The sequence below is a fragment of the Dermacentor andersoni genome, chromosome 7 (assembly GCF_023375885.2).
Source record: "Dermacentor andersoni chromosome 7, qqDerAnde1_hic_scaffold, whole genome shotgun sequence".
NCBI lineage: Eukaryota > Metazoa > Arthropoda > Arachnida > Ixodida > Ixodidae > Dermacentor > Dermacentor andersoni.
The window spans coordinates 158,859,424-158,885,792 of record NC_092820.1 but is presented as its reverse complement, the minus strand read 5'-3'; the positions used below and the strand labels follow the sequence as shown (position 1 = coordinate 158,885,792).

The window sequence follows — 26,369 nt, the reverse complement described above, 5'->3', positions numbered from 1 at the left end:
ACGATACACTTTACACTCTTATAAATGCTTACACCCTTTGAGTCGTATCTTGCCACACTACGATAACCGTCATCTGTCTTGCCCGCGTTTCCTTTCTTTAACGCTGCAAGCCCGGTATTTTCCAGTAAAGAATGGCATGCGCGTTATCAGCGTGACATAGCATTCCCGACAGGAAAGTAACGGGCGCGGCGTTTTCAGGAAAGGAAACGCAAGCAAGGCAGATGATGATCGTTGTGTGGCAGAAATACACCCCAAAGGGTGCAAACCTTTTTTAGAGTGTAGTCATCTGAAACGATGCGCTCGCTACTTTCCTGTCGAAAATGCTGTCACGCCCCAAAAGGTGCAAAATTTTTTAAGAGTGTAGTACAATTGAAGTTGCATTACATCTGAAATAACAGGTTAGCTAAATTTTAGATTTCTCCAGTGAACTCGCTGAAGGAACCTCCAGCTTAAAGGAGGCAGAACCTTAAATATGGCCAGTTCTGCAGCAAGGTCAGCAGAACTTTTCCTTTGAGATAAAAGGTCAAACGTGCAGTGTCCCTTTACAAACAGAAAACAGGACACACGAACAACCAATGCACGGCTGCTTTTCTTTAATTGGTGCAATGAGTGTTGCATATTTTTACAAGACATCTTTGATCTGTACATGGTACATATGCTGCTGTCATGCAATGTCCGAACCATCATCTTCGTCTTGGCTGCTTTCTTGATCAGAACCAGCTTCTCCATCTTCTACACCAGAGTTCTCGTCTGCTTCGCTCTGGCTTCTTTCACCGTCCGACAGCTCCCAGATGTTGCTCTGAAACCAGGAGACTCAATTAACAGCTTTGCTAAGTTTTGCACTAAATTCGCATAGACAGGAAAGACCATTGGCAAGAGCGGAAATAAAAAAAAAATAGGTTACCCGCCATGGTTGCTCGATGGCTATGGTGTTGGGCTGCTGAGTATGAGGTCGCGGGATCGAATCCCGGCCATGGCAGCCGCATTTCGCCTCCATCGAAATGCGAAAACACCTGTGTACTTAGATTTAGGTGCACGTTAAAGATCCCCAGGTGGTCGAAATTTCTGGAGTCCTCCACTACGTCGTGCCTCATAATCAAAAAGTGATTTTGGCACGTAAAACCCCATAATTAATGTTTTTTTTTTCAATAGGTCGCATGGGGTAAGCCTCAACAGGGGCGTGAGAAGACCATGTCACAACCAGAAAAAGAAACCATAAGGTGCCTAGTTAGAAAGGGTCTCCAAGATGGATTACAATGTATTCTAACAGAGCAAAAGATTGAACTTAGCAAGGTATAAGAACTTCTAATGAGTCACAATGGCACACGTACGAGAAAATACAGACACGAGAAATACACAGATACTGGTGCTGTGGTTTCGGTGTGGAATTAAAGGAACTGAAACTTTGACCTTTATGTTTCATTATAGTAAAACAATCTCCTACTGTGAAATTAACAAAAATGGAGATTTGAAAGAACAGATTATCAGTATCAATTGAATTGGCACTTCTCTTTAGTGTCCCGTTAAAGGGCAACGAAATTTCACTTGGCCTAAGTTGGTTACATATGGTACGCATATACATTGGAAGCAACCTTGGCAAAGCTGCAGGGCTGGCAATCATCTAATTTTCTTATTAGAAGCTTTTACATAGCACCTAGTCCCAGCAAATCACCTTGTGAGGTTTTACAGCGCGAATCAAGCAGCCACTTTATCTCGGAGGCCATAATGCTGAGGAGCTTTTAATGGCCCATTCCTGCGGCGGCAGCAGCGTACCTGAGCACAACAGTAAAAGATGAAAGAGCAAATATGGAGCGGCAGATGAAAGACGCGAGCCATGCACGGCGGAGACCAGTGAAAGCGGCCCCTTCAGTGACATACACGTGGGAAACAGGTTTCATGCTGACTCGCCCGACCGCCTGATGCCTACTTGTATATGGTCCCAGCCGGATCGCTCGTTTTGTGCTATGGTTACCTTGCATCAGCTCTTGCTCGTGCTTGTTTGGTCTCATTCGTGCATACTTCAATTGTCATGACTTACGATTGTTTTTAATCTGATTGCATGCGCTATGCGAATTTTGTAGTCCTTTCTGGAAGCCAAGTGACATCAGTGATTATACTAGAACCTTTGACGAGTCCTGTATAAAAGCCAACACGCTTGACCTGCTGATCAGATTTTCGATGATTGCTGACTCTGCTACATGTCTCTCTCAAATTCTTTGCCCCAATATATCGCGAAATGAACACATAAGGAGCTGCGCTCAAATATTGCATTAGGGAGTATCGTAATCATTGGTGAATTTTTTTCTTTCAGTTTCACACACACACACACACACACACACACACACACACACACACACACACACACACACACACACACACACAAAGGCTATTTCTGTGAGCTTTCGGCAATACTTGCATTCATGTTCTAAACGTAAAGCTTTGCACGGAAGCTGCTCTATTATACACTATCTAAAATTAGGCTTTGTATTTGGTCCAAAATTTTATTGCACTTGCCTTTTAATGAACAGGTAACTTTACGAGCCGAAAGCATTCATCATTAATGTGAAATGATGCCATGACACGAACACATATGCCCATAAAAGTTCTGCGTACTGACCTCTTCTCCGTCAGTGTCCGGGCCCTCTGGGTCCTGGTCCATGTCATCATCTGATGAGTCTTCAAAAGGGGGGCAAACAAAAACCAGTTTGCAGTCACAGTAGCATTCCACCAAATGAGATGCTCTATAAAAATTTAAGAGGAAGCTGTAGCTTGGGGGCTCCCATCTAAATAGATGGGAAAGTAGAAATCATTTTCTTCGGCAACCACTGCGCCAAATTTGATGAGTTTTGTTGAATTTAAAAAAGGAAGTTAAAATCTAGTGACTGTTCCTTGTGTATTTTCAATTTCGGTTGTCAGTTTTTAAAAAGATTGACGAAAATTGCAAACTTTCAAAAAAAAGAAACTATCAAGCTTACAACTCTGTAACTCGGCAATGAAAAACGATATCACAATTCTGTAAATCGCACCTAATAGTACATGTAAAGCAGACAAAATTGATGTAGTATACATGGCTCTCAAGTATACCACCATTATTTGAGTAGGAACTTTGCAATACCCTCGTAAATAATAACAAATGCACGTAAGATACAAATTGTTTTTTCAGATTTGTCCGCTTTGTATGCTCTAACAGATGCAGCTTACAGAACTGCAATACATTTCTGTTTTGGTACAGAGTTACGAATTTGTAAACTTTATGCTACTATTTTTTTCATACCTACAATATATATTTTTTTTTATTTCTTTTAAAAAGCTCAAGCTTTAAATTCAGATTTTGCTTCTAACAGTCACTCGAATTTATATATTTCTCTCTCAAACGAAACTATGTTAATTAAAATCGGCCCAGTGGTTATCTCGGAAAAGTGTTTCTGTGTCTTATACATATTTGAATAGGCAGCATCAGTGATGGGCACAAGCTAAAGCTTCCTCTAAAGAAAAAATAAAAAATAAAAATAAAGTAAAAAAAAATGGTAAGAAAAGAATGCATACCATCATTCACGAGGCAGAGAGGCTCGGTAGGCAATTCCACAGCCTCGTGCCTTGTTGCCACCTGTGGATTGAAGCGTAACAACCACTTTTAAACTTTAATCCTCAGACACAGAACATGGTATCATCATGAATTGGTACATCATGAATTGGTACCAACTTGCTCATTGCGCTCAGCTTATTAAAATAACAGGGCCTGCATCAACCTTTAACCAAAAGAAAGAGAGAGAAAGGTTTTCAAAGTTTTTCAAGGCCCTGAGAAAACATTTTCGAGGATTAGAGCACCATGATGCCTAACAGCTCCAAAAGAGAATGCTGTCTAAAACAATGGGCAAAATTTTGTACTGCACACAAAACCGGAAAAGGAAAAGTAGTCGCTAAAGCTTTGTTGCATAAATCACAACCAGAGCATGACGGCTCCCTACCACAAAGATGATAATCAAGACTGCATTGGCTTGACTCTTGGCATGCATAAACCTATCGGTCAGATGCACAGATTAAATCCACTAAGTTGAGCCAAAAGCAAAATTCAAGCATCTTCAAGTACTTCGTGGAACTTGAGGGCCCCACAGAGCTTGAAAATGGCAATTTCACATTCAAGGTTTTCAAAGACCACCATGAACTCTGTAAAAAAACGTGTTAATAAAATTCTTTTTTTCCTCTTCATTTCAGATAGGTGTGCAAGAGCAACATGGCAGTGAGAGGCCTGCAGGAAATGAAGCTGACTCACTGCCTTACTCCCGCTCCTGAGTACAGGGACCAACTGTTACCCTACAACGAAATCCCCAAGCACTATCACTTAGGGCACAGAGCATTCCTCCTGCCACATTCTAAATTAAATAGGCCACAGGCAGTTACATTAAGGCTTCTGCAGACCCGAACGTACCCTAACCCGGTCATCATGAATAAAATTAATCCGGACTGCGGGGTTTCAGTCTATTGTAGTAAGTGTGGGGGTTTGCTCGATTTAGAACACATGCTTTGGCGCTGCTTGGCATTGGCCGGTGATGGTTCTCGAGGTGAACAGTGGTGGAAGCGGATGCTGCACAGTAAAGTGCTGGCGGACCAACTCAGGGCTGTCCAAAGGGCCCGTGTGACGGCAGAGGGGCTCGGCCTCTCTGTCCCGACGTGGGAGCGGCCCGCATCAGTCGCAGACTGATCCCTCAGGACCTAAATAAAGTTCTTCATACCATACCATACTGCCTTACTGAAAAGCTTTTATGTAACTTCTCTGCACGGCACTGTGAGGGATGTCGGTGTGAAGGGCCACATGGGAAAGAAATACACTGACATGTTTTCAAATTTGTAAGAATGGTGTCGCACACTTTTCACGGGTGTAAAAGGATGACACCCAGCAAGCACGAAGTTTGCGAAACAGCCCCCACGACCACTGGCGAGGCACACGGTGCAAGTCGGCTGCAGAGAAAAGCCTACCCAGTTTCTTTTCAATATGTTTGACCGACAGCCGCTCGCTGTGGGAGCATACGAACTCTATGGTGACTCAACCTTAAGTCGAGGGACAGCCTCCGTAGCAAATCGTGTGCACAAAAACAGGAAGTAGTGACGGTCACGTGAACATCCCAGACAAAAATGAAACTGTGTGCCATGGTGATGGGCAGTGGGCAGAGCGTTTTGGTCACTGCAGAGAGGATGAAGGGCAATCTCTGATAGCCAATAACTTTGCTTCTACAAAACGCATCCAAATACTTTATGCTGCAAGATATTACTATGCTGGTGCAGTTTAATGGAAAATACATTTTACAACTTTTTTAAGCATTGCCAAGGCCCCTTTAATGCTAAAACAATTTTCGTGAACAGTATGTGTGCTCGACTGAGTAACATAGAAGCCAGTTATACATTATACATTCTAAAAATCTCAAGCAGCGGCAATTTACAAGCATGTGCTAGCAAGAATTAATGTTGCCAGGTGCTTGAAACTGGTTCTTGATGACGAGAGAGGGATGTTTGTAAATCACAGTGAAGCAATGTCTGTTGTTCTAATGCGCGATAAGTTGAAAATTTTTTTGGGTGCTTTATGCGACAGTACCCAGTTTTATGCTTTACGATCATGAACTTTGAATAGCCCTCCTGTTGCTAGATTTTTTTTCTAAAGATTGTCTGATAAAAGACTGTTTAGATCACTACAGTTGACTTCCGCTTATTCAAACTTGACAGGACTGATGAAATTGATCGACTTGTCCAGCAGGTCGAAATAAACAACATGCAGAAGAAAAAAAACACACAATGCCTTGCTGATTCGTTTGGCAGTATTTGACGAATTCTAAATGCCCCCGAATCAAATGCGTGCCCCCTTTCTATGTGTCCAAAACAGAAAACTAACATAGAAATGATATGAAAACTCCCAAATAAGGTAGAAATCTAATTCGCACCCAATTATTTAGCAAGAAAAATGGGCAAAGGTCTGTGCGCACAATGGTGGCTGGTTTCCTAAAGCAAACTTTGCCACAATACATCTGTGCTATGCGATAAAGCATACAAATGCCACGAAGTTTATTCTTTCTTTTAACATACAAAGGAAAGTGAAGCAAGAGCTAAAGGCATAGAGCCTGACAAGGGCTCTTGCTCCAGATAGCATTTCATGTGGAGAAAGGCCACATACAAGAAATGAAATGTGATGCAATTCCACTGTATACATAGACACAAATTGTACAACTACAAACTAGCAATGTAAATAAAAAGAGTAATTATTTTAGCAGAAATTTACAAATATAAAGCAACATTCGCGTATACGGTGTAAATGCACTCTAATACATAAGAATACTGAGAACAATAATTTTCTCTCAAGATAACTCAGACAATTATTTAGAAAGTTCTTTTTTTTTTTTTTTTTCACATATAGTGTATACATGCATACACTTAAAGTATTCGAGACGCCCAAAAATGAAATAGAAGTAAAATTTCCATGAGAACAGAACGCACTAGCACTAGCAGAAACACCACGCGCTAGCAGCACAGAAAAAGTGACAACACATGACATGTGATGCAGCTGGTACTTAGACCGGAAAAACCAGAAACGGAAAAACAAAAGTGGCACGTTTATTATTGATGATGATGGTGATGCTCTAACTGGCTTCCCCTTATTGCGCGGAAGCACATCAAATTACAGCGCGCCACCACACAACATAGGCACTTTGCACAGCTGTACGGCCTATCAGCACCTGTATCGGGAATTCGGCATTTATTCGATTGGTAGTGTCTGAATCGCAGCACCATCGACAACTCTCTCAAAGACCGATCTCGAAGGCCATGTATTTATATACTACAAGCGCCAGGAGCAATCAACGTTATTAGATAGGAGCTGGAAGCACATCACGGCCATCATATATCTGACACTGCCTCCGGGATATGCATAGCCGGAAATGCGTCGCAGCATGTCAGTCTCGGAGGCCACAACAGGAAACTACGAATTATCTGGATGGACGCGCATGGGCTTTTCAAGATTCGCGTTGCAAATTACAGGACTACACAAATTCTATGAATTAATCAAATTTTCAAATAAACCGAAATTGAATTATTGAGGTCCTACTGCATAAATTCATGACATACAGCTGCAGCTACAATGGCATGCTGATGGGGGTGCACAGTAATACTGCATAACACCACGGGAACATTAACATGCCATGCATTTTGTCTAATTGCCAACTCCTGATTCACCACTAATTGTTTTCAGTCATTCAAAAGGTGACCATGCCGACTGCCCTGCACTTTCATTCATGCAAGTTAACTTTGCTAGCAAGTCTTAGAATAAAATAGAGGCAAGGCTTACAGACACACTGACCTGACCATATCACCATGGTGGTTTTTAATGGAGTGATTGTGGTTGGAACAGGTTAGCGTGTCATACTTCCCAGTTGCGTTACCTATAGATGAAAAAGCTAACTAAAGAATGCCACTTTCCTGAGCACACACACACAAAAAGAAAAGACAACACGCAGATGTATGCAATCAAAGCCAAATAAAGAGCACTTCCAGTCGGCCCTTTGTTTCAGTCAGGTGAGCACTTTTCAGCAGGCAACAGGGGACAGCATAACTGAGGTGTTGCTCACTCACAACGCCTCACTCACTTAACAATCCCCCGAGAAAGTGCATTGGATTTTATAAAATGGTATGAAAAGGGGTAAGGAAGGTACCTGTGCCATGATGAGGTCCACCTTGCCCCTGAGCCTGCAGACCTTCTCGAACATCTCGGTCCGAGCTTCGAGCAGCTCAAGCAGCGGTTTGAGTAGTGTACCGGCCTCCTTGCACTGTACAAAAAGAAACGGTTCTCTGTCGGGCATCTCTGCTGTCCTGTCGCATACCATTAACAGATGAGGCAAGGCGTACCGATGAGCCAAGACGAACTACATGGACTGTGTCACAACTCGAAATATAATCTATGTCTCCAAAGTACAAAGCTGGGGCTTGATCCTTTCACTCAAAACCAAGAAAACAATGTTGCAAACCGACAGGAAGAAAAATGATTTTCTTACAGATGGACACAAAAGTTAAAAATCATGCAGATCCGACTGAGTGTGGCAATAGGTGTAAGCAAAGCTTAGGTGAGCCGGTAAGGCAAAATGATGCAGCACGTTAAGAGATGCCCAGTAAATTTCGCCATCTAATGCATCTCATAACCATTCTGACACACGAGTGTGGGCTTTCTAGAAACAGAATAGACCAACGAAGGCACATATTCTCTAGATGCCACAAAGACAGCTTCTTTGGACGCAAGCAGGCATCCCAAAGTCACTTTTAGGTCTCGTTCACCCAAGCTTTTTTCTGTCTACTCGCAGGTGATGCTGGCCATGTGATTTAAAAGCTGCTCAGCTCCATCGCCAGCTTACGTAGCCCTTCTGTGTGCATTAGCTTTTTGCTCAACCAAAAGAAAAAAAAATGCCAACGAACATGCTACCATGTGCAACGAGTGCCTATTCATGGCTTACAAAATCGCACGACATCACGCGATCTCACAGGCGATGGCCTTCTTGTGCTTGCATTTCTCATCTGCCGCCAAATGACTCCACCCTTCTGTGTACATTGGGCTTTAGCTCAACTAGCAAAGATACCATTGCGTGCAATGAGCGCCTTTCGTGAGTGCATTTTCTGGCCAGGTGATGCCACCCAGAAAATGCAGCAGCCTGCCAAATCTACCGCCAGGTGGCATTACCCTCCTGGGTGCGTCGGATTATTTCTCAACCAACCCAGCTGCCACCACGTGGCAGCTTCATCGGTTGAGAAAACGAAAAAATTATCAGCCTGAATATTAGAATCACTACATAAAAGCAATAAATGAATTACACTAACTAGTCGAGTGATTGTTGAGCATCCTTTTCTAAAGCCATGCTGAAACTTGGTCAAGAATGGGTGTTGTCCTAGGCAATCATTTATGCAATATGTGATGATGTGTTCAATTGTATTGTAACGTGATGACGTCAATGGAATGGGTTCGTAGTTCTTTAACTAAATTCAGGCGTTTTTTTGTGCAAAAGCCACAATCGGACAGAGAAGCCATCCGGGCTTCTTTAACGTGCACCCAATGCGTGTAACACAAGCCTTTTTTATTTCTGCCCCAATTGGAATGTGGCCGCTGCGGCTGGGAATGAACCCACGACGTTGCGTTTAGCGGTGCAATGCCACAGCCACTGGTCTATCATGGTAGGTGGTAGTTTTTTAATAAAGTCCTCAATGAAATAAAGATTTCAATGTGGGCTGCTTACCGTCATCAGGTAGGAGGTGTGCGTTGAAACCACCGTCTTGGTCCACTTCATGTAGGGGTACACCCTGCAAACAAAACGCAGGTCACATAATGTCCTGACAATCAATGAGGCCACAATTCACATGACGTGGAATAATGATGAATAATCACCCGCTACACGTTAGCGTACTTACGCTGCCAGCGCATAGCAGAAGAGCTGCATGTAACAAGCATTTTAATTAGCCTTGTGCAAGAAATACGTGCACTACGTATATATTGTGGAAAATTGTTGAAATTTACAGGAGCATTTTATCTGTGATTGTGTACCTACGAATTAAAAACAATTTTGACTTTTGTTATAAAAGAACTAGTGAAATTCTTGAGTTGCATTTGTGGAAATATATTATAGTTCTGCATTAACGAGTGTTTGCAATTTTATCACTTTCTTCTTGCATTTTCTTTTTCATTGTGGTATGACCTTGCTTCATATAAGTTAGTAGTACGCACTGACATTTTACTTTCATATCCTTGAGCTTATACCAGCCTTTCCAATATGAATATGAGTTCGATCAATCAGTGAACTTTTGTAAGACTGTAAATAATATTCATGAGCCATTCACTCTGTGAAGGTGGATGACTAGCGAAGCTGTTTAGCACATGACACACAGGTGATACAGAAGTTTGAACAAAGATACGAACTCATTTACTGTCTTGATGGGTGGTCAATGTGACGAAAGGTACGCATGCACATGTATTGTCTTGATCGGTGGTCATTATTTCACTGGCAAATGTGATCACATTCTTTGATAACGTTAAATCGATGCACGTACGCCGCTGGGTGGTTGGTTGGGATGGCTTGGTGCGGCATCGCAAGCGATATGTCTGCGACACGAAACTTGTAAGCCACTCGCTTTTCGGTCCTGACTCATCCACATTGAAATCACCGACAACCATCACAGGGGTAGTGTCATTGCAACTAACCCATGCAAAGTGAGTAGCCATGAGCCATTGATCATGACAGTTTTCGACATGCTGTTCTGTATGTTGTATGCCTGATTAAAACGAATGTAAGCACTGTTCGCTTCACTTGGCCAACTGCTTGTAGCCTCTGCCTTACAGGGCTATGAGCCATTGAAGATGATAGTTTCTGTTCATGGAGAACAAAAATGCCCGGGACCCCTAGCGACTTACAGCTTCGCTGTAAAGCTGAAACACTGACCCAGATCCACGGCTGTGCATCCGCTGCTGCAGCTCCTTCAACAAGGACATGACACTGGACAGTGGCAGCCTCCGCACCGTGTTGCGCAGCAATGCTTCATCCGTCCGCTGGAGCACGCTCTGAAACAAAGGTCCTTCCCATCATTTCAACGGCAGTCAGAAAGCGTGCAAGGCTGCGTTCTAAGTCAGCATAATAAAAATAGTAACACAGGTCACCTGGAGACCTTCCCCGCAATCCTGATGGCTTGATTGAAGCCATGTGCCAGTCAATTTAATCCAAACACAGCATACTGTATTTACTCAAATGAAACATGCTCATTTTTTAGGAAAAAATTTACTAACAATATGCACTTTACATTTGAGCACGAAGCAATAACTGAAAGTGACACGTTGCGTGCAAATCGGGGAGCTGTGGTAGCTTCTTGCGCGCTACGTAATTCCATCAGGCAACCGTGGGGTTCAAGATGTCTAGAAGACGCGATACCTTGAGTGCCACAGACGGCACCAAAGGTGAGGTACCCTGGGGCTGTCGATACCTGTCGATACCGATGTCTGTGAAGACAACAAGTGAACATTGCACATGCTTATGATGAGTGCCAGAAAATGCAATAAAATACATGTTCTTTTCACAGCCAAATTCCCTTTTGTGTTCAGCTTAGATGCGGGAAATTGTCTTCTTTTTTTTTTTTTGCCCCTGACCTTCCAAGTTTCGGGGCTTATCCTAGAATAGAGGCTGAACTAGATTTGAGTGAATATGTGGTCACACCAGAACAACGAGAGACGCGACTGCAGAGAAAGGCAAAGCCTCACGTTTAGCAGCCTGGGGTCCTCGCTCTGCAGGCCCTGCAGCAGCAGCTGCGACAGGTTGTCTGCCCGCGGGGGCTCCTTGCCACTCGCCTGTGCGACGGCCAGAAGCCGTTCCTCCATGGGCAGCTGCGCCAGTGCCACAGAGAAACGTCACACCTCGCACAAACTATGCAGCCCTGTTCATCCAAGGTATAAATTCACGAAACATCAAGTGCACTCATAAGATTCGTTCGATTTGCCCTGCACCTCATGAACCGGTAGCTCACTCCAGTTCACCGCCAGTTCCATGCATTTGGGCAGAACCAGCCTGGCAACTCGTACGCAAGCCCCACACTACCTTTCCTACCGATGCAGGGAATGCTGCGAACGTGTTCTGCATGAAGCCCGCACTGAGAGAAACGAATAGCAAGGTGCAGCAACTCCTGAACCAGGGAAGAGCAGGCGAATCGAACGAACTTATGGTTTACATCAGGCACTGCGGCTATTTATTGCATAGATTCCACTATGAAACGACCTTAATAAATGTACTAAATATGTGAAGATAAAAAAAAGAAAGAGAAAAACAGAAAGAAAGGAAATGAAGCAAGATTAAAGCCCAGTAAAGAGACCCTTTTATGCAGTCCAGAGGCAAACATTACTCTAATGATGCCACAGATACTAGAATAGAGAAACATTCCTACATTCTCCTACATTCTGGTTCATTCCCAAGTTTTATTTCAAATGGCCTCTCTAATCAGAGATCATGGCGAGCCTGTTTCTGCGTGGGGAATGAGCAAGAAGACTGAAAAGAAAAGGAAGTATAGTCAACAGCTACGAGTGGGGATGTAAACATAACCAAACTTTTTTGAAATAAACATTTTTATTCAGTTTTAAAAGAAAAACAATTTAGTTGCCTTCAATGTAGTCTCCTTGAGCTGCAATGCGCTTGTCAACTCACTTTTTTGCACAGTTCGATGCACCATAGGAATTCTTCATTTGTGATGCCCCTTCAAATCTTTTTTTTTTTTTTTTTTTTTCACCTCACCTGCAATTCCTCAGTCAAAATTTGTTAGCACGCACTCCAACTTATGCCTGCGTTCTCTGATAACTCGTCGATTGTCATTTGGCAATCTCGGTTGATCTTGCTTTCACATCTAGGAATTTTGCAATCTTGGTTTCACAAATAAAATCAACAATTTCACCTTTCTTACTGGCTCAAGGGTGACCCGAATAATGTTGACTGTCAATGTTTGTTCTGCCAACCTTCAATTGACGATACCAGTCATAGATTTGAGTACGGTTAAAGGCTTGTTTCTTGAAGGCTTCTTGAAGCACTCTACGAGCTTCCATGAACATTTCTTTCAAAAAAAAAAAAAAAAAAAATTGATGCGTACAAGCCATTCTTTACGATCACACATCATGTTTTCAGATACTTGTCGTAGTTAATTTCTTCAAAACAAAGTGATGCACAGAGTGACTTGCTTCTATGATGGCTTCAGTCAAGGCCCTGACAGCAGAGGGCTATAGCAAGCTAGACCTGGTGGCGAGACATGGAAGTACACCCATGAGAGGCATCAAAACAAAAGGTAGGTTTCTTTTGGGTCCCCCCCCCCTCATACGTGGTCCTCACTAAACAGTGTTGAAGGAGTACAGACTCAAAAACTGTGCCCAGCTTCCTTTCATTTTCTTTTCTAGGAAGCTGTAGACTCCACAATCATGCTGCAAGTATGAACTCCTTGAGAACAGCACAAATAATTAATTACATCACCTTTTAGTTGACCAGTTCAAAACATGTGCCAAGTACAGCATGGCTTCGGATGTGAAGCAGGAGACCTCATGCCACTGAAATCGGAGGTAGCGGTTACGTGGTATCACAACAACTCAAGCATGCATGGGTCAGCCAGGCACAATGGTTGAAGATCATACAATGATTGTGTCACCAAAAGCTGCCAAATCAGCCTTTCCAAATGTGCACATCTCTTGGAAACAGACGGGCAGAACCTCCACCTGTCCGATCGTGTCGAGTGCTAAGTGAACTTGGCTTTCAGCAGCACGGTCACAATAGACTTGACTCTTGGCTTGCATAAACCTTGTGGTCAAATAGACATACAGTCAAAACCTGCAACAACGAAATTGCCGGGGAATGCGAAAATTTTCGCTTCGGTAGGAATTTCGTTGGTACAAGAATAAGACAGAAAAGACAGGAAAATGGCTTTCCAAACAAAAATTTATTGCCAAAGGTCGGGAAGCTTATTTTGCCGAGCCTTGCCTTGTAGCAACTTGACAGCTCTGCCTTCGCACTGCAAAAAGTGGTCCATTGCCATGTCATCGCTGTGCTTGTCAAAAAGCAAACAAATTGCTTCGAAGGCGTCTAACACATTCTGCAGGTTCGTCGTCTTCTGATGTTGTTTTTATCTTGGTGGTCCTCGGCGTTGTCACCTTTGCACACATTGCACTCATGGCTTCATCGGTCATCTCCTCATGCGCAACAACGCCATCACATTCACGCAAACGAACTTGTCGATGTTGAGGCCATCTGGAACTTTGTTTTCCGTGGTGCAAAGTCTGTCCCATGTGTTGGTCAGTGCTGGCGGCACTGTGCTTGCAGTACTGTTATCGAGTGCATCTTAGGGCAATTCTTCCTCTGGTGCGGCAGGATCAGCACATGATGCCTGCTTAGTGGCAATGAAGCCGGCGTGCCTAAAACAATTTGCAATCATCTTCTTCCTGCCCTTTTCAACCTGTGCGCAATAATAGCAGCCTTATCTTGCAGTGCAGAAAATTTACGCATTTTGGCTGGAAGCGACGTCTTAGCGTAGCAGGGGGCGGCAGAAGGTTAGGTGGGCGGATGAGATTAAGAAGTTTGCAGGGAAGACATGGCCACAATTAGTACATGACCGGGGTAGTTGGAGAAGTATGGGAGAGGCCTTTGCCCTGCAGTGGACGTAACCATGCTGAAGATGATGATGATGACGTCTTAGCAGGCTGGCAAAGCCGACGGTCCGATCACCACACACACAGCTGACGCACCCAAGCACCAACCGCACACACAATTATGTGCACAGTACACAAAGCCAGAAAGCATCATCGAGGTCTTCACATGTGGATGTGGATTTCGCTAATTCGCGATTATGGATCAGCATGCCACACAGGATATAAATGCGCCTACTGCAAGGTCGCCTCTGCTTTATTTTGTAACATTTTTCTACTTTAAAAAAAATTTATATTACATTTCTGGTTAGGACATTGAGCCGTTGCAAAGGATAAACCATGGTCATCAAAGCTGTCGCCAGTTGCAACTACTTCACTGTCGTTCTTTTGTAAACAAAAATGGCGGCGACCATGGAAGCGCGCTGTGCTGGTAGTTCATGCAATTTAAGGACCCAACCAATGCATTTGAGCAGTTTTTGGACACTTAGCGTTACAGGAGCAGTTAATATGCAGACTGCGGTTTCATAAAATTTGTTTAATGCAGGATTGCTGTAAAAGAAAGTTTTGTTGTCGTGAGCCACGAAATGTATTCAAAAATATTTCATTGTAGCGAAAATGTCGTTCCCTCGAGACTTCGCTATCGCGGGTTTCGACTATAAAATCCACTAGGCATAACAAATGCAAAATTTGAGAAGTTTTAAGGAACCTAGAGGGATTTCAAGGCCTTGAATATGGCAGTTTCACATGCGAGAGCTTTCCAAGGGTTTCAAGGACCACAACAAACCCCGTGTAAACCCTCACCTGTCCCATAGAGTCGGCCGGTGTCTTGCGCTTGCCGATACTGGGTGCCAAATGGCCGGGGGCCAGCGTCGTCACCTCTCGTGTGGGTTGCACTGGTTGCTTGACCTGAAGCAAACAAAAGAGCCCGAAAGGTAAAAAAATGCATAAGGGGCACCTTGAACCAATGCATGGTAGATAAATCTTGGAAAAAAAAAAAAAAGAGCGATCCACCACCTTTACTACACCCGCCTATGTGCAGCACACGCAGACAAGGGTGGCGGCTCGCGCTTTTATTTCTTTTCCAGGATTTCGTGCTTCTTTTTCTTTCAGTGCAGACACCCAGTAGCCGGTTCTGATTGTTGTAACCAATAACGTAGCCTGGGAGCATTACAGTAAGCGGTTTATTTTAACACAGAACGTGCTAAAGTTCACCGTGCCACGGTTGCTCATGGTTACTTTGGAGTGTTGTTAAACCGGTAATGCTATAAGTGGGTTCAACTGTACTACTAGTATTCCGTCAAATTAAGATGTTTTCATGCCTGTCCTCTGTTTTCTTTTTTCTGTGCGAACAGGTTATAACTATCGGTTAAACCAATGAAATTTTCCTGGCACTAGAATATCGTTATAAGTGGTTTTGACAGTATTTGCCATCCCATTCTTATGATGGGTGAAGCGCTGCTGAAGAAATACGCAGAAGCACCAACTTCACATCACCACCTACAGTCAGACTGATAAACCTTGGGTCATTTCGAGTTAGTGCACTTTGCCTCACTGAGCGGTACTGATAGCAGCGAGAACGAGGTGCTCAAGAAAACACTTGAAATCAGTACTAGTACTTCAAAGGCAGTCATTATAGTTTTTTTTTCATTATAAAAAAATGAAATGAAACAAATGACATTAGCAGAAACTGCTTGGACAGCAGCACTACTGCACATCTTGGCACAGGAGCAGTGGTGCAGCAGCATGTACTACTGCTGCTGGTACTAACCTACTGCTGGTACTAACCTGGGAAATGCCATCCTCCGTACTGCAGGAAACAGGTGGCTTCACCTGCCGAACCAGCCATGTTTGTTCACGCAGGTCTGTTGCGATGTTCTGCAATAAATGACAGGAGATGAGCTTCATAAGCTTGCCCTGATTATCGAAAGGAAGGTGCCGAACAGGCGGCAAGAGTATGCCCCTGATGAAAGTAGCTCCAGGAGTCTTTAAAAACATATTACAGGCGCCAATATGAGGCAGCATCAAGATTATTCTTCATGCCTAAACAATAACCAATGCCTTTATTACGGTACCTCTGAGTCGTCACACGTACAGCCTCCACACCCCATTCCCGCAGTCTTTACTATCTTCTATGTAAATGTATGATGTAGATCTATGAGCCGAGAACATGAATGATAGTGAGGAGCCTTTGTTTAGCAGGCTCACTGTGCGCTGATCCTGTATAATTACCACACAAGGCCTACCGTATTTATCTGAATCTGGGCCGATAGCTTTTTTCAAATAATCATATTCCAAACTCTAGGGTCGGCTTAGATTCGAGGATTTTAAAAGACGCGCCAGTCATTGAAACTGCTAAATATGGTGCACAGCTAGCACCATCTAGAAAAGTCAGTATCGCAGCCGCTGCTAGCCGTGCCAGTAGCCAACCATACACAAGCAAGGTCACCATTTTGACCTGTCGTGTCGGCCGTATCGATGTGCGGCGTGGTGTTATTGCGAGGGTAACGGGCTGCATCAAACGTGCATTGCTATCGCAGCTGGCGGGCTGGGTAGCTGCAGCGTGGGACGACATCCCAGGTACTTTAATCGTGTGCGCTTTAAAAAGTGCAGCATATTTAATGCGCTTGATGATACTGAAGATAGTGCACTGTTTGAAGGTGAGAGTGACAAGGAACACAGCGACGAGTCTAGAAGGGGCGACGACGTTGAATGAGCTCTGCACGTTCAGATTCAATAAATGCTGTTTGCATTTTGTGAACGCTGTCCTCACTTTTTTTGTTTGGCGTACATTTGAGGTAATATATATACATATTTTATGGGCTTCGGACTTTAGGCGGTCGGCTTGGAATCAGGGTCGGCCTAGATTCGAGTAAATACGGTATTTGCCAAGCAGTGAACTTTAAAATTTGTAGATACAGTCGAATCTCTATAATTTTTGATAACCCGATAGTTTGTTCAAATTAAAATACGGACTTGTTCTTGAAGTCTTCATGCACCATAGCACGATGCACGAATGGTGCGAGTCGTGAAATATCGTGGCACCCAAGCACACAGCGAGTGAGGACCACGAAACTGCCCATGCTGACCAACGCTCGCTTCCCGATAACGGCAGAAAATGAAAGTTCAAAGAGCGGGCTAAACTGGCGCTGGGCCGGCTGGGCCGGCAGCGCTGGCGTGTAGACGGGCACATGCGGACACAGTCGAAAGTGAAGGAGTTACAAGGGAGTTGAGAGAGAGTGTGAGGGGAGTGTAGTTGCAAGCAAGGGAGGGAGGGTGCTTTCCCACCAGCTTGCTGGATGGCGCTAATTACCTCTGCCACCTACTACCACTGAAATGGCAGAGTTGCCGAGGCCAGACTGGGCCTCCACTTAAGCTTCCCTCTGCGTGCTTGCGTGTTTTAATGTGACAGCATTAAGGGCCCCGCGTCACAGAAACTCTGGCGTCAGTGTCCCGCATCCAACGCAGGACGTCGTCTCAGCAAAAAGAATTTGATATTTTTTTCGAACCACAGATACTCAACCACACTGGCCCTCCATGCGGTGAAAGAAAATTACTGAACTCTTTTAGGCAAAGCTTAAGTGTCCTCCGAATTTTTTTCCTTCATCTGCTGACAAATCAGCACGGTATTTACATTCTTCATCATGCATTCTTAACATGAGACATGTCTTATCAAGATGACAAAGTCATTCACACTGATCATAATCATGTTCGCGTGTTCCCTTCGTTACGGTGTTGCCGCGTTCAAACGACAAGGGGAACGAGGTGCTGGGTGTTGCCTTCGTGTCCTTGCGTTCAGGACCTGTTTTGTAAAGAATCAGGTATGGCGCACTATCTAACAACCTTTCCATCAGGGCATCTTGGTTTAAAAGCATCACTGTATTTAAAAAAAAAAAGCGCGAGCGAGACCAACTAAACCAACCAAAACAAGCACGAGCAAGAGCTGGCGAGGACCGATTCCTCCAACGGTGCACATTTTGCCACAAGTGTGGCTGGGGCATTATGGCGTGATGCAAAATCGGCAACCTTGCCATTAGAGAGAGGGTGAAATTTCTGCCACGTACCCCCTCCCCTCCGAGTGGCGTTGCCTCCTTAAGCCTTTCCTCCATGGCGGTGTCAGAGCAATACTGATCGGAGACGCTGCCGCGTGATTTGTCGAAGTGTGGTATGTTCGAACTAACCGTTGCAAATGCTTGCGCGCTTGAATTACCGGGCATTTTTGCCTATTGGAACACACATAACCTTGACGGGAACACGGCGTCAGTTCAAATAAACCGGAAGTATGAATTAAGCGTGTTCAAATTAACGAGATTCAAGTGTATTTCTCTGCACCGAGGAGGGAAGGTGTGATACGATGAAATTGTGTTTACACTTGCCCTGGCACGTGCTTTTTGTGGTATACTACACATGGGATACATACACATTTTATTAACAATCCTTTGCATAGTTTTCAGACTACTGTGACTTTTTGAGCAATATCTGTTGCTCGAAGGTGAATACATTTGGTGCGCATGCATGCCCTGCGTCCTGTCCCTCCTGTCTCGCAGCTGCCATGGAGGCAACACTAGACCACCACCTCAGAAGCCGTTCGAGCCTCCCGACGGCCAGTGCCCGCCACCTATAAAGCTCGGGCCAACACCTCAGCCGTACGCCCGACCTTCGCTAGTGGACAGTCTTTTGTACCGGCTGCTTCTGGATTTTATCCAAAAAACAGGCCTTTACATTTTCATTTGAATTATGCCACAAGGTGCACACTTGTGTAATTAAAAAAAAAAAAAGAAAAGTAACCCTCTGCCATCCTTTCACTAACAGAAGAATCTAAACACAATGTTTGAAGATAGATGAATGAAAATTTTTTCTTGAACAGAACTTATTTTTCGTAAAGCTGTTGAATGAGCCCAAAATTGTTAACTTTACGGTAAATGTAGGAGAGGTGGCAAGTATGACAAGAGGTGGAAAGAAATGGGTGCCCACCAGATGCTCGAAGCTAGGCGACAGGAAGCTGTTGTAGCAGAGTAGAAGGCGGTCGCCAGTGGGGCAGAAGGCGGCCGCCAGGATGGCCACTGGCTGTGGCTTGGGTGCCTTGCCATTCTGGGTCTCGGTGGCCACCTGCACGGTGAACTTGGGCTGCACGGGTGTCCTGCAGCGCCTGCAACAGTGGTGCCATGGTTAACGACAAGGGTTTTTCAAAACAGCAGAAACCTTTGCTGGCAACTTCTGTCATTGATACACATGCAGAGTGCTTCCCCAATTTGTTCCAGTAGGCAACGCTAACTTAGTCTAAGAAGAAAGCTTCTTTTCCGCATACTGAAGTGCACCTTAATCAATCAATCCATTCATGGTTATTTGCAACAAGGATGTGAGAACAGCAGGAGAAAATGCTGTGCTAGCAGCTTGAAGGGTTCTGGCTTCCTCGTGTATATATGGGACAAAACAGCCGTGGTCGCAACATAAGAGGCAAGGTTATGCATACTGAAATATAAGAAAACACTGAAATATACAAAAACACATGTCAACAAATTTGGAAATTACTAACATGTTTCTTAGGTCTTTGAAAGTAACAGTATCAAGGTCAAAGCTCTTTTCCCCCAAAACTGACATTGTTTGCACAATGTACCAAATGTAGCACCGACTGTAACACCAAAGTAAACCAAAAGGTTATTGCACTACTTTTTTTCAAGATCCATAGAACCTTAATATCCCTGCATTTCTCTCACTTTTCATTGTAATCCTCTGTGGGCCACTGCTGCACAGTGGCCTAGCTGCACAAAGAATGTGCCTTTTTAGAAAGGAATTCCCCCAAGCAATACCCTGGATGTGCCATTAGTAGTTTTAAAGGATCTTAAAAAGATATTTTATTGCGATGGCAATAATATGGACACTCCAGATACGTTTCCGCCGTCGGTGTCGCCGTGATGTTCCATACAAAGTCCAAGTACAATGACACTGTGGCTGCTGTGGGTGAGAGTGAAAGCGTGCGAGGTTAAGGGGAGAAGAATGGCTGCTCAATCTTGCACGCGCAAGGGAGCAAGGCGAGGAGGAAGCACACCATTTTCCATCACGTGCAAGGCTGCATGGGGGTGTTCTACTCCGATGGCAGCTGTGTATGGTAGAGCTGAGTGGGCGCTATCTTGAAAGCAATATGTGGTGGGCAAAGAGTCTCGGTGTAATGTGTTCTTGCCGCTTAGCTCACACTGAAGCAAGAGGCAGCACGAAGGGCGATTTGCTTGCTGCTGCTGCCGCTTTTCCTCATGCCAACGTTTTGACAGCGCATGTCCGCGGTCATCAAAAGAGATGTGTTCGTGTTTGCATATGTGCACATGATACCATGCTTGTTAATCTAGTTAGTCAGCAAATGTTTACAAGTTCATACAGCCGATAAAAACTACCACCCTAACTCGGACACGAGAAATACAAGTGGATCACACAGTATCTTACCCGTTCAGCTGCAGTTCAAATATATGCAGGGCACCGGACTTGGTCACTGCTGAGAGGTGTGCCGTCTGCAAGAAAACAGTCTAAGGCTCGATACCAGCACAACAACAACAACAAAAAAAAGATACTATGCTCCTGCAAAGGTTGTCCCGTACCTTGCTGTTCTCTGATGTATGTGAAATGCTGATGTGTACTGCTTCCTCCGAGAGCACAAAGTTGGCCAATGAGCTTGAACTGGCTCCTTTCTCAAGGTGCCTGCAATGTTCCAAGACTATCTGGCACTGAGAGATGCACAACAATGCATGAAGACCACTGTTATGTCACTGCAGCGATTATGGATCAGTAATGCTGTAATGCATTGGGGCTCTTCCCAGGAAGAATGACTGGTTGATAAACAGTCCAAGGGCACTGCAGCTATCATGGAAGCCTGGATGTTGGTGCATAGCATTCCTTGAGGCCGTAAGGGTTTGGGACTTATTCAGGCCGTCTCGAATTCTCATCTACAGGAAGGTCCTTTGTTGCTGGGCAAGAAGTTGGCAAGATACTTTGTAAAATTTAACTGAGTCTTTATTTCTGAATTAAAAGACTAAAGGTTATAGTAAAAAAGCAGAAATTACAGTCAGTATGTAAAGAACACAAGCTTCTTCTCGAGTGGCTGCTTGATATTAAAGATGCCTACCTCTGTCCAAAAGCTACATCACGTTTTCCAAGCACTGCTGATGCTGCCATGGAGTTGATGCTTCTTTCTTTCTAGTGACATCATGTGATCATGCTCCAAAGACGTGCCACAAAAGGTGTCTTTTTGTTCATTGCGATGCTACTATATGAGGAGACTTGGGCTTCCACCTCACCAGTGATGACTGCATTTGAGCGGTGCTTGTGTAACTGATGTAAATAAAACGTTCTACACTCTGATAAGTACGGTGGTTTTTACGGGAACTGGCCATTAGCTACGCCTGGTTATAGTCCAAAGAACATCTCTTCATTTCACGAGACTCACTTGCCTCATTCATCCACGCAGACAACTAAATACTGCAGGACAGTAGGGACCCTTTCATGTGAAATGTTGCACCCTAAACACACGAAAACCTCCTCAGGTAGCGAATAGGAATGAGATTCATGCAGAACACATTCGTCATGACAATCACAATGACATCATTCATCAATACTGGCGAAGCTTCACTGCTATTGCCACTCCCAACAGCTTGTGGCTTTGCTGCCTGCAAAAAGTTGTAACCGAAACATGCTCAGACTGTGGCATTTACGTTGCGCAAGTGCATAATCTCAATTTCGCACTGTCAGGCAATGCAGACCATATGCTCACCCAGGACAGAGTTCACCTCTGCCATTAGTCTACCATGGCCTCAAAGCCCTTTGCCCCACACCCCCCTCTTTGCCTCAGCCAAACATGCATAAATGTTGCTTGCCTCCAGCGATGTACCATGTGTACAGCCTGATACAGCGAAAACACGCTCCACATAGCTGCTGCTTTGCGACGTTTGTGTAACACACCATTCATGAGACACTGCGCACGAGGCACTCTCCACAAACAAAAGGAAATTGGTTGCACGATGCCCAAGTGTACATTTTTTTCTCTCTACCCAACATTCTTTTAAACAAGGCACACAGACGGACTCACCATGCACTCACTTGCCGATCGTTGGCTGCACAAGTCAGAAAGTAGGTTCTCCCTTCACTGGTCTTGCTGGGCACAAACACAGGCAAAATCTGTCTCACCTCGGTTACGTGACCTGTGAACTTCTGCTCAGCAGAAGAGAGGGAAGAAACAGGCAAAAGTAGGTTCAATTCTGGCCCAACGATTCGCTGGCACAAACTGGACTGATTCGTGAGCGACCAGTCCCACATTGGTGCAGAGAGCCTATGAGGATATTCCTGCAGCACTGTTATAAATTGGACTGTTGTGCAACAAGGTCGTCTCATTTGTGCTCCTGGGCAACCTAAATATCTAAGCCACGTACATGCAGTGCAACTGCAACTGCAATGCAACTGCAACTGCAATGCAAGCACATCCAAGAAAGACGTGCTCTGTGTCTTCAAATGCTACATTGCAATGAAATTTGGAAGCCTATTCAAAGCAATTCAGTAACAGGTTCCAAAGTTGCAGCCGGTCGGAGCCACAGATTTGTGTAGCACAGAACAATAAGAAAGCACAAGACATTCATAAGAGGCCTTGGTAAGAATGGGTCAGAGTGAAGCAGATGAGTGTGAGTTCATTAAGTCTCAAGTTAAAGATTTAGGTATTTTGTGAGTAAACCTGAGAGCGTGCCGTTTATCTTAACTAACCTATGGTCATGATGCGTGCAAAAGGCACAATGCAATCGCACTGACAAAAATAAGCACTGTGACAGTTTCTGAGTAGATTATGCAGATTGGATGGGATCCGGACATAGAAAAAATGAAAAAGAAAGAATGAAAACTCATAAAGCTCATGGCATACACACATATATGTGACATTGAATAGCTGTTTCCACAGTGCTGCTAACAGGTTATGAAAATGGGCACTTCAGTAGTACCCCAAGTAACAGAGACGGTGCAGCCTGGTATAAACAGCCATTATGTAAGTCAGTAAAATTGTGACCTAATTTTAGGATCCTTTGTTAAAACTTTTCAGAGAAAACTTGTCACCAGCATCGTATTTGCGAACTTGTAACAAGCTGCACTCGCTACTGCGCTTGCAGGCACTAAAAGGAAGCATCGTCAGTTGCGTAGGCAAAAGATTTGACGTAATGGTACGTAACAAATTTTACGTACCATTACGATTGATTTTGTGTCTACATTCCACCACTTGATACTGCTGCTGGCTGTGAGTACTGTGTTGGCATCGACGGCAGCAACGGCATAGACACTGTGACGATCGGCTTTCCATTTACTGCAAATAAAGAGAATGAGGTCTAGCGTGGCTTGTCTGCAGGTAAAGGTGGTTCAATTTGCTAATTATGCATGAAAAAGATACTTGCAAGATCAAACGATCAATGACAGAGTATTTACTTGAATGTAGGCCAATACTTCATTCAGAAAAATCCTGTACAAACCTCGGGGGCAGGCTTAGAATCGAGAATGCTGTTTAGCCTCACACTTTACGTCACCTCTCAGTCACAATGCGGTGGTAAAAACAGAGCAAACTTTTCAATAGCGCAGCGAAGCAGGTGTTTTCATCGTATAGCAAAAGGTCGGCACCGTGAAGTTAAAAGATGTTCCTTATTTTTATCGGGAGACACAGGGTGTAACCTCTGCCCCTAATGAAAGGATTATTGCAGGCGAAGGTTGGGGAGGTCATGAAGGTTTGAGGTGTTCCTTGGAAATAGTTGAGACTCCTGTCTATTTTCATATGTTAACAAACCATACTACAAATTCATTACGCAGTCGAATGCCTATATTTTGTTTGGCTTACATCTGAGGAAAGTTTTTTTTTTTCCTGACCTTCGCTCATGCATATGGTAATTATTTATTTATTTGAATACCTTCTGGCCCATAGGGCTTTGCAGAAGGGAGTAGTGATAATAAATACCAAAGAACACAATACAAATATCACATAACATATTCAAGCACATTTTTAGTCACTGGGATCTGTAATGGGTAAAGTGGAGGTGGGCAAGTGGTTCTAATCATTACAAGTTTGAGGAACGAAAGAATGAAAATGTTGGTTAGTGTGAAAACAAGGAACAAGCATTTATGACGATAGTCAATACTAGAACGGGAAAGTAATTCTTGCTTAAGATGCGGGTTATGGAAGTAAATCTTATGAAACAGGGGGAGACATGCTATTTTCCTACGGAAGGAAAGGGACGGAAGCCATAACACTGTTTTCATAGATGAAACACTGGAAAGACGGGAGGAGTTAGAAAAAAATGAAGCGTGCTCCATGATTTTGTACAGCTTTAAGGTGACTAACAAGACTTTTAGTAAATGGATCCCGCACAGGTGATGCACATTCTAGTTTGATTAGAACAATAGTTTTATAAAGAAGGAGTTTGAGAGAAGGGTCGATTGAAAAGTTACGGCACAGGGACCCAAGCATGCAGTTAGCATTATTAACAACATACAGTAATTGATGTGTGGTTGCCAAGACAGGTTAGAATTAATGTGGATCCCTAAGTATTAGACGATGCGTTGTACAGGAAGGAGTATCGCTATCAGGAAGCGTAAAAAGTTTTGACAAGCTAGGCACAAAAACGCATGCATGCAAAGCACTGAATTTCAGGTTCAAGCTCTGCACAGTACTTGTAACAATATGCATACCTTTTGACCTTGCTTGAGGAGACACTCCAGTGAACGATGTGTTGGTCATCAGAAACACTGAACAGCGAGTCTGAGTTGGCGTGCCACGAGACGCCATTTACAGCTGCTGTGTGGCCTCCTGTCTGAAAATTTCCAACACAGTTTTGCCATGTGACGGAAAAGCACGGGAGCTTTCAAATTGTACAAGAAATGCTACACGCAGAACTACAGCGCAGGATCTCCATCAGCACGTGTTGATGTCAACATACCAACATTTGGCAAAAAGGCTCACTGGGCTTGACCTTCAATAAAGCAGCGATACCACTGAGGCATCTCTTGATCAGTACACCTTTCTAGCTAATCTGACATTGTGCAGCCACAGTTTTATAGCTTGTGCCAACAGTAGAACTTTTCCACTCTTAGAGGAGCTCATATACATGCAACGTAAGACACATTTCTGCTATGCAGTCCATCATATTGTCAAGTCTAGACAGACGGAAAAAGCAGCTGCTGTCAACCACTGTTTCCTCGGACTAGTCCTGCCAAAGCATATATTGATCATTTCAGAATACTGCATTGACTTGCTATAATCCAAATAGAAGTGAATAACAATACTGAAAGCACGAATCACTGTGTGACACGCATTGCTGATGCAGATATAACGGAAACGGTCACAATCGCGACAACAAATTACAAACGGTTAACAGCGAAACGACGCCTTATTGATATTCATAGCTAACACTCGCTCGCGGGAAAATGTGCGTGCGTTGGTCGCTTACGAGCTCGCTGTGCAGATCTCCTCTGGTGAGGCTGTACAGCAGAACGGTTCCCTCGGCTGTCCCCATCGCCAAGAGGCTGGCTTCAGACAAGGCATCGGCAGCATCGTCGCTTGTTTTTTGCCGCTTTCTCTTCTTGTGCGTCGCCTGCAGAACAGAAACTCACGCATGACACAACCTGGTGGTACCACCGCGGCACACACAATGTTCAGCTAAAACGCCTAGCTCACATAATGGGGCCAACGCAACAATCAAAAGGTAACGCGCGGTCTACGGGGCCAGCGGGACCCCCTTGGCAGTAAACCTGCGCACGCACTTTCGCGGCGCTCGGGGAGAGCACATGGCCGCGGTGACAACTTAAGCCGGATAAACCAAGGCATCTCGTCACGCGCACAGGTGATCGGTGCTACGTGTCGGCACCGACACTGCTTCGAAGGTGACAATCAACGCAGCGGTGGCACCCGAATGCGCTACTTGCAGAGAAATCACGTTTTCCGGGGTTGTCACACCGACAGGCCGCACTTACGAAGCCCTGCCGCGTAGGTCCCCAGGACAGGCAAGTGCACTTTGCGGAGAGGTGCGCGCTCGGCGTGTACTCTTGCTTCAGTCTACCCGTTGACGTGTCCCATAACTTTAACCGGCCATCGGAGCTGGAATGCGCCAAATACTCTCCGCTGTCCGAAACAGCAACTGCTTCAACGAGAGACGCCATGTTTTAGCTCGGTTACACGTGAACCCAAAAGAAGGCA

General features: G+C 44.4%; 1 protein-coding gene across 1 annotated transcript; it reads right to left on the bottom strand.

The window, feature by feature from the left end:
* Positions 1-576: 576 nt before the first annotated feature.
* Positions 577-26,369, bottom strand: LOC126533424 (WD repeat-containing protein 43). The gene is made up of 17 exons (XM_050180586.3): positions 26,147-26,369; positions 25,624-25,767; positions 24,866-24,987; positions 23,378-23,495; positions 22,245-22,366; positions 20,761-20,860; positions 20,609-20,673; positions 19,145-19,319; positions 15,959-16,048; positions 14,975-15,079; positions 11,267-11,389; positions 10,458-10,576; positions 9,261-9,324; positions 7,695-7,808; positions 3,547-3,607; positions 2,618-2,676; positions 577-799 (listed from the first exon to the last, which is right to left on the bottom strand). Exons 1-17 carry the CDS (start codon positions 26,330-26,332, stop codon positions 665-667), a joined length of 1,902 nt encoding a protein of 633 aa, XP_050036543.1. The 5' UTR covers positions 26,333-26,369; the 3' UTR covers positions 577-664.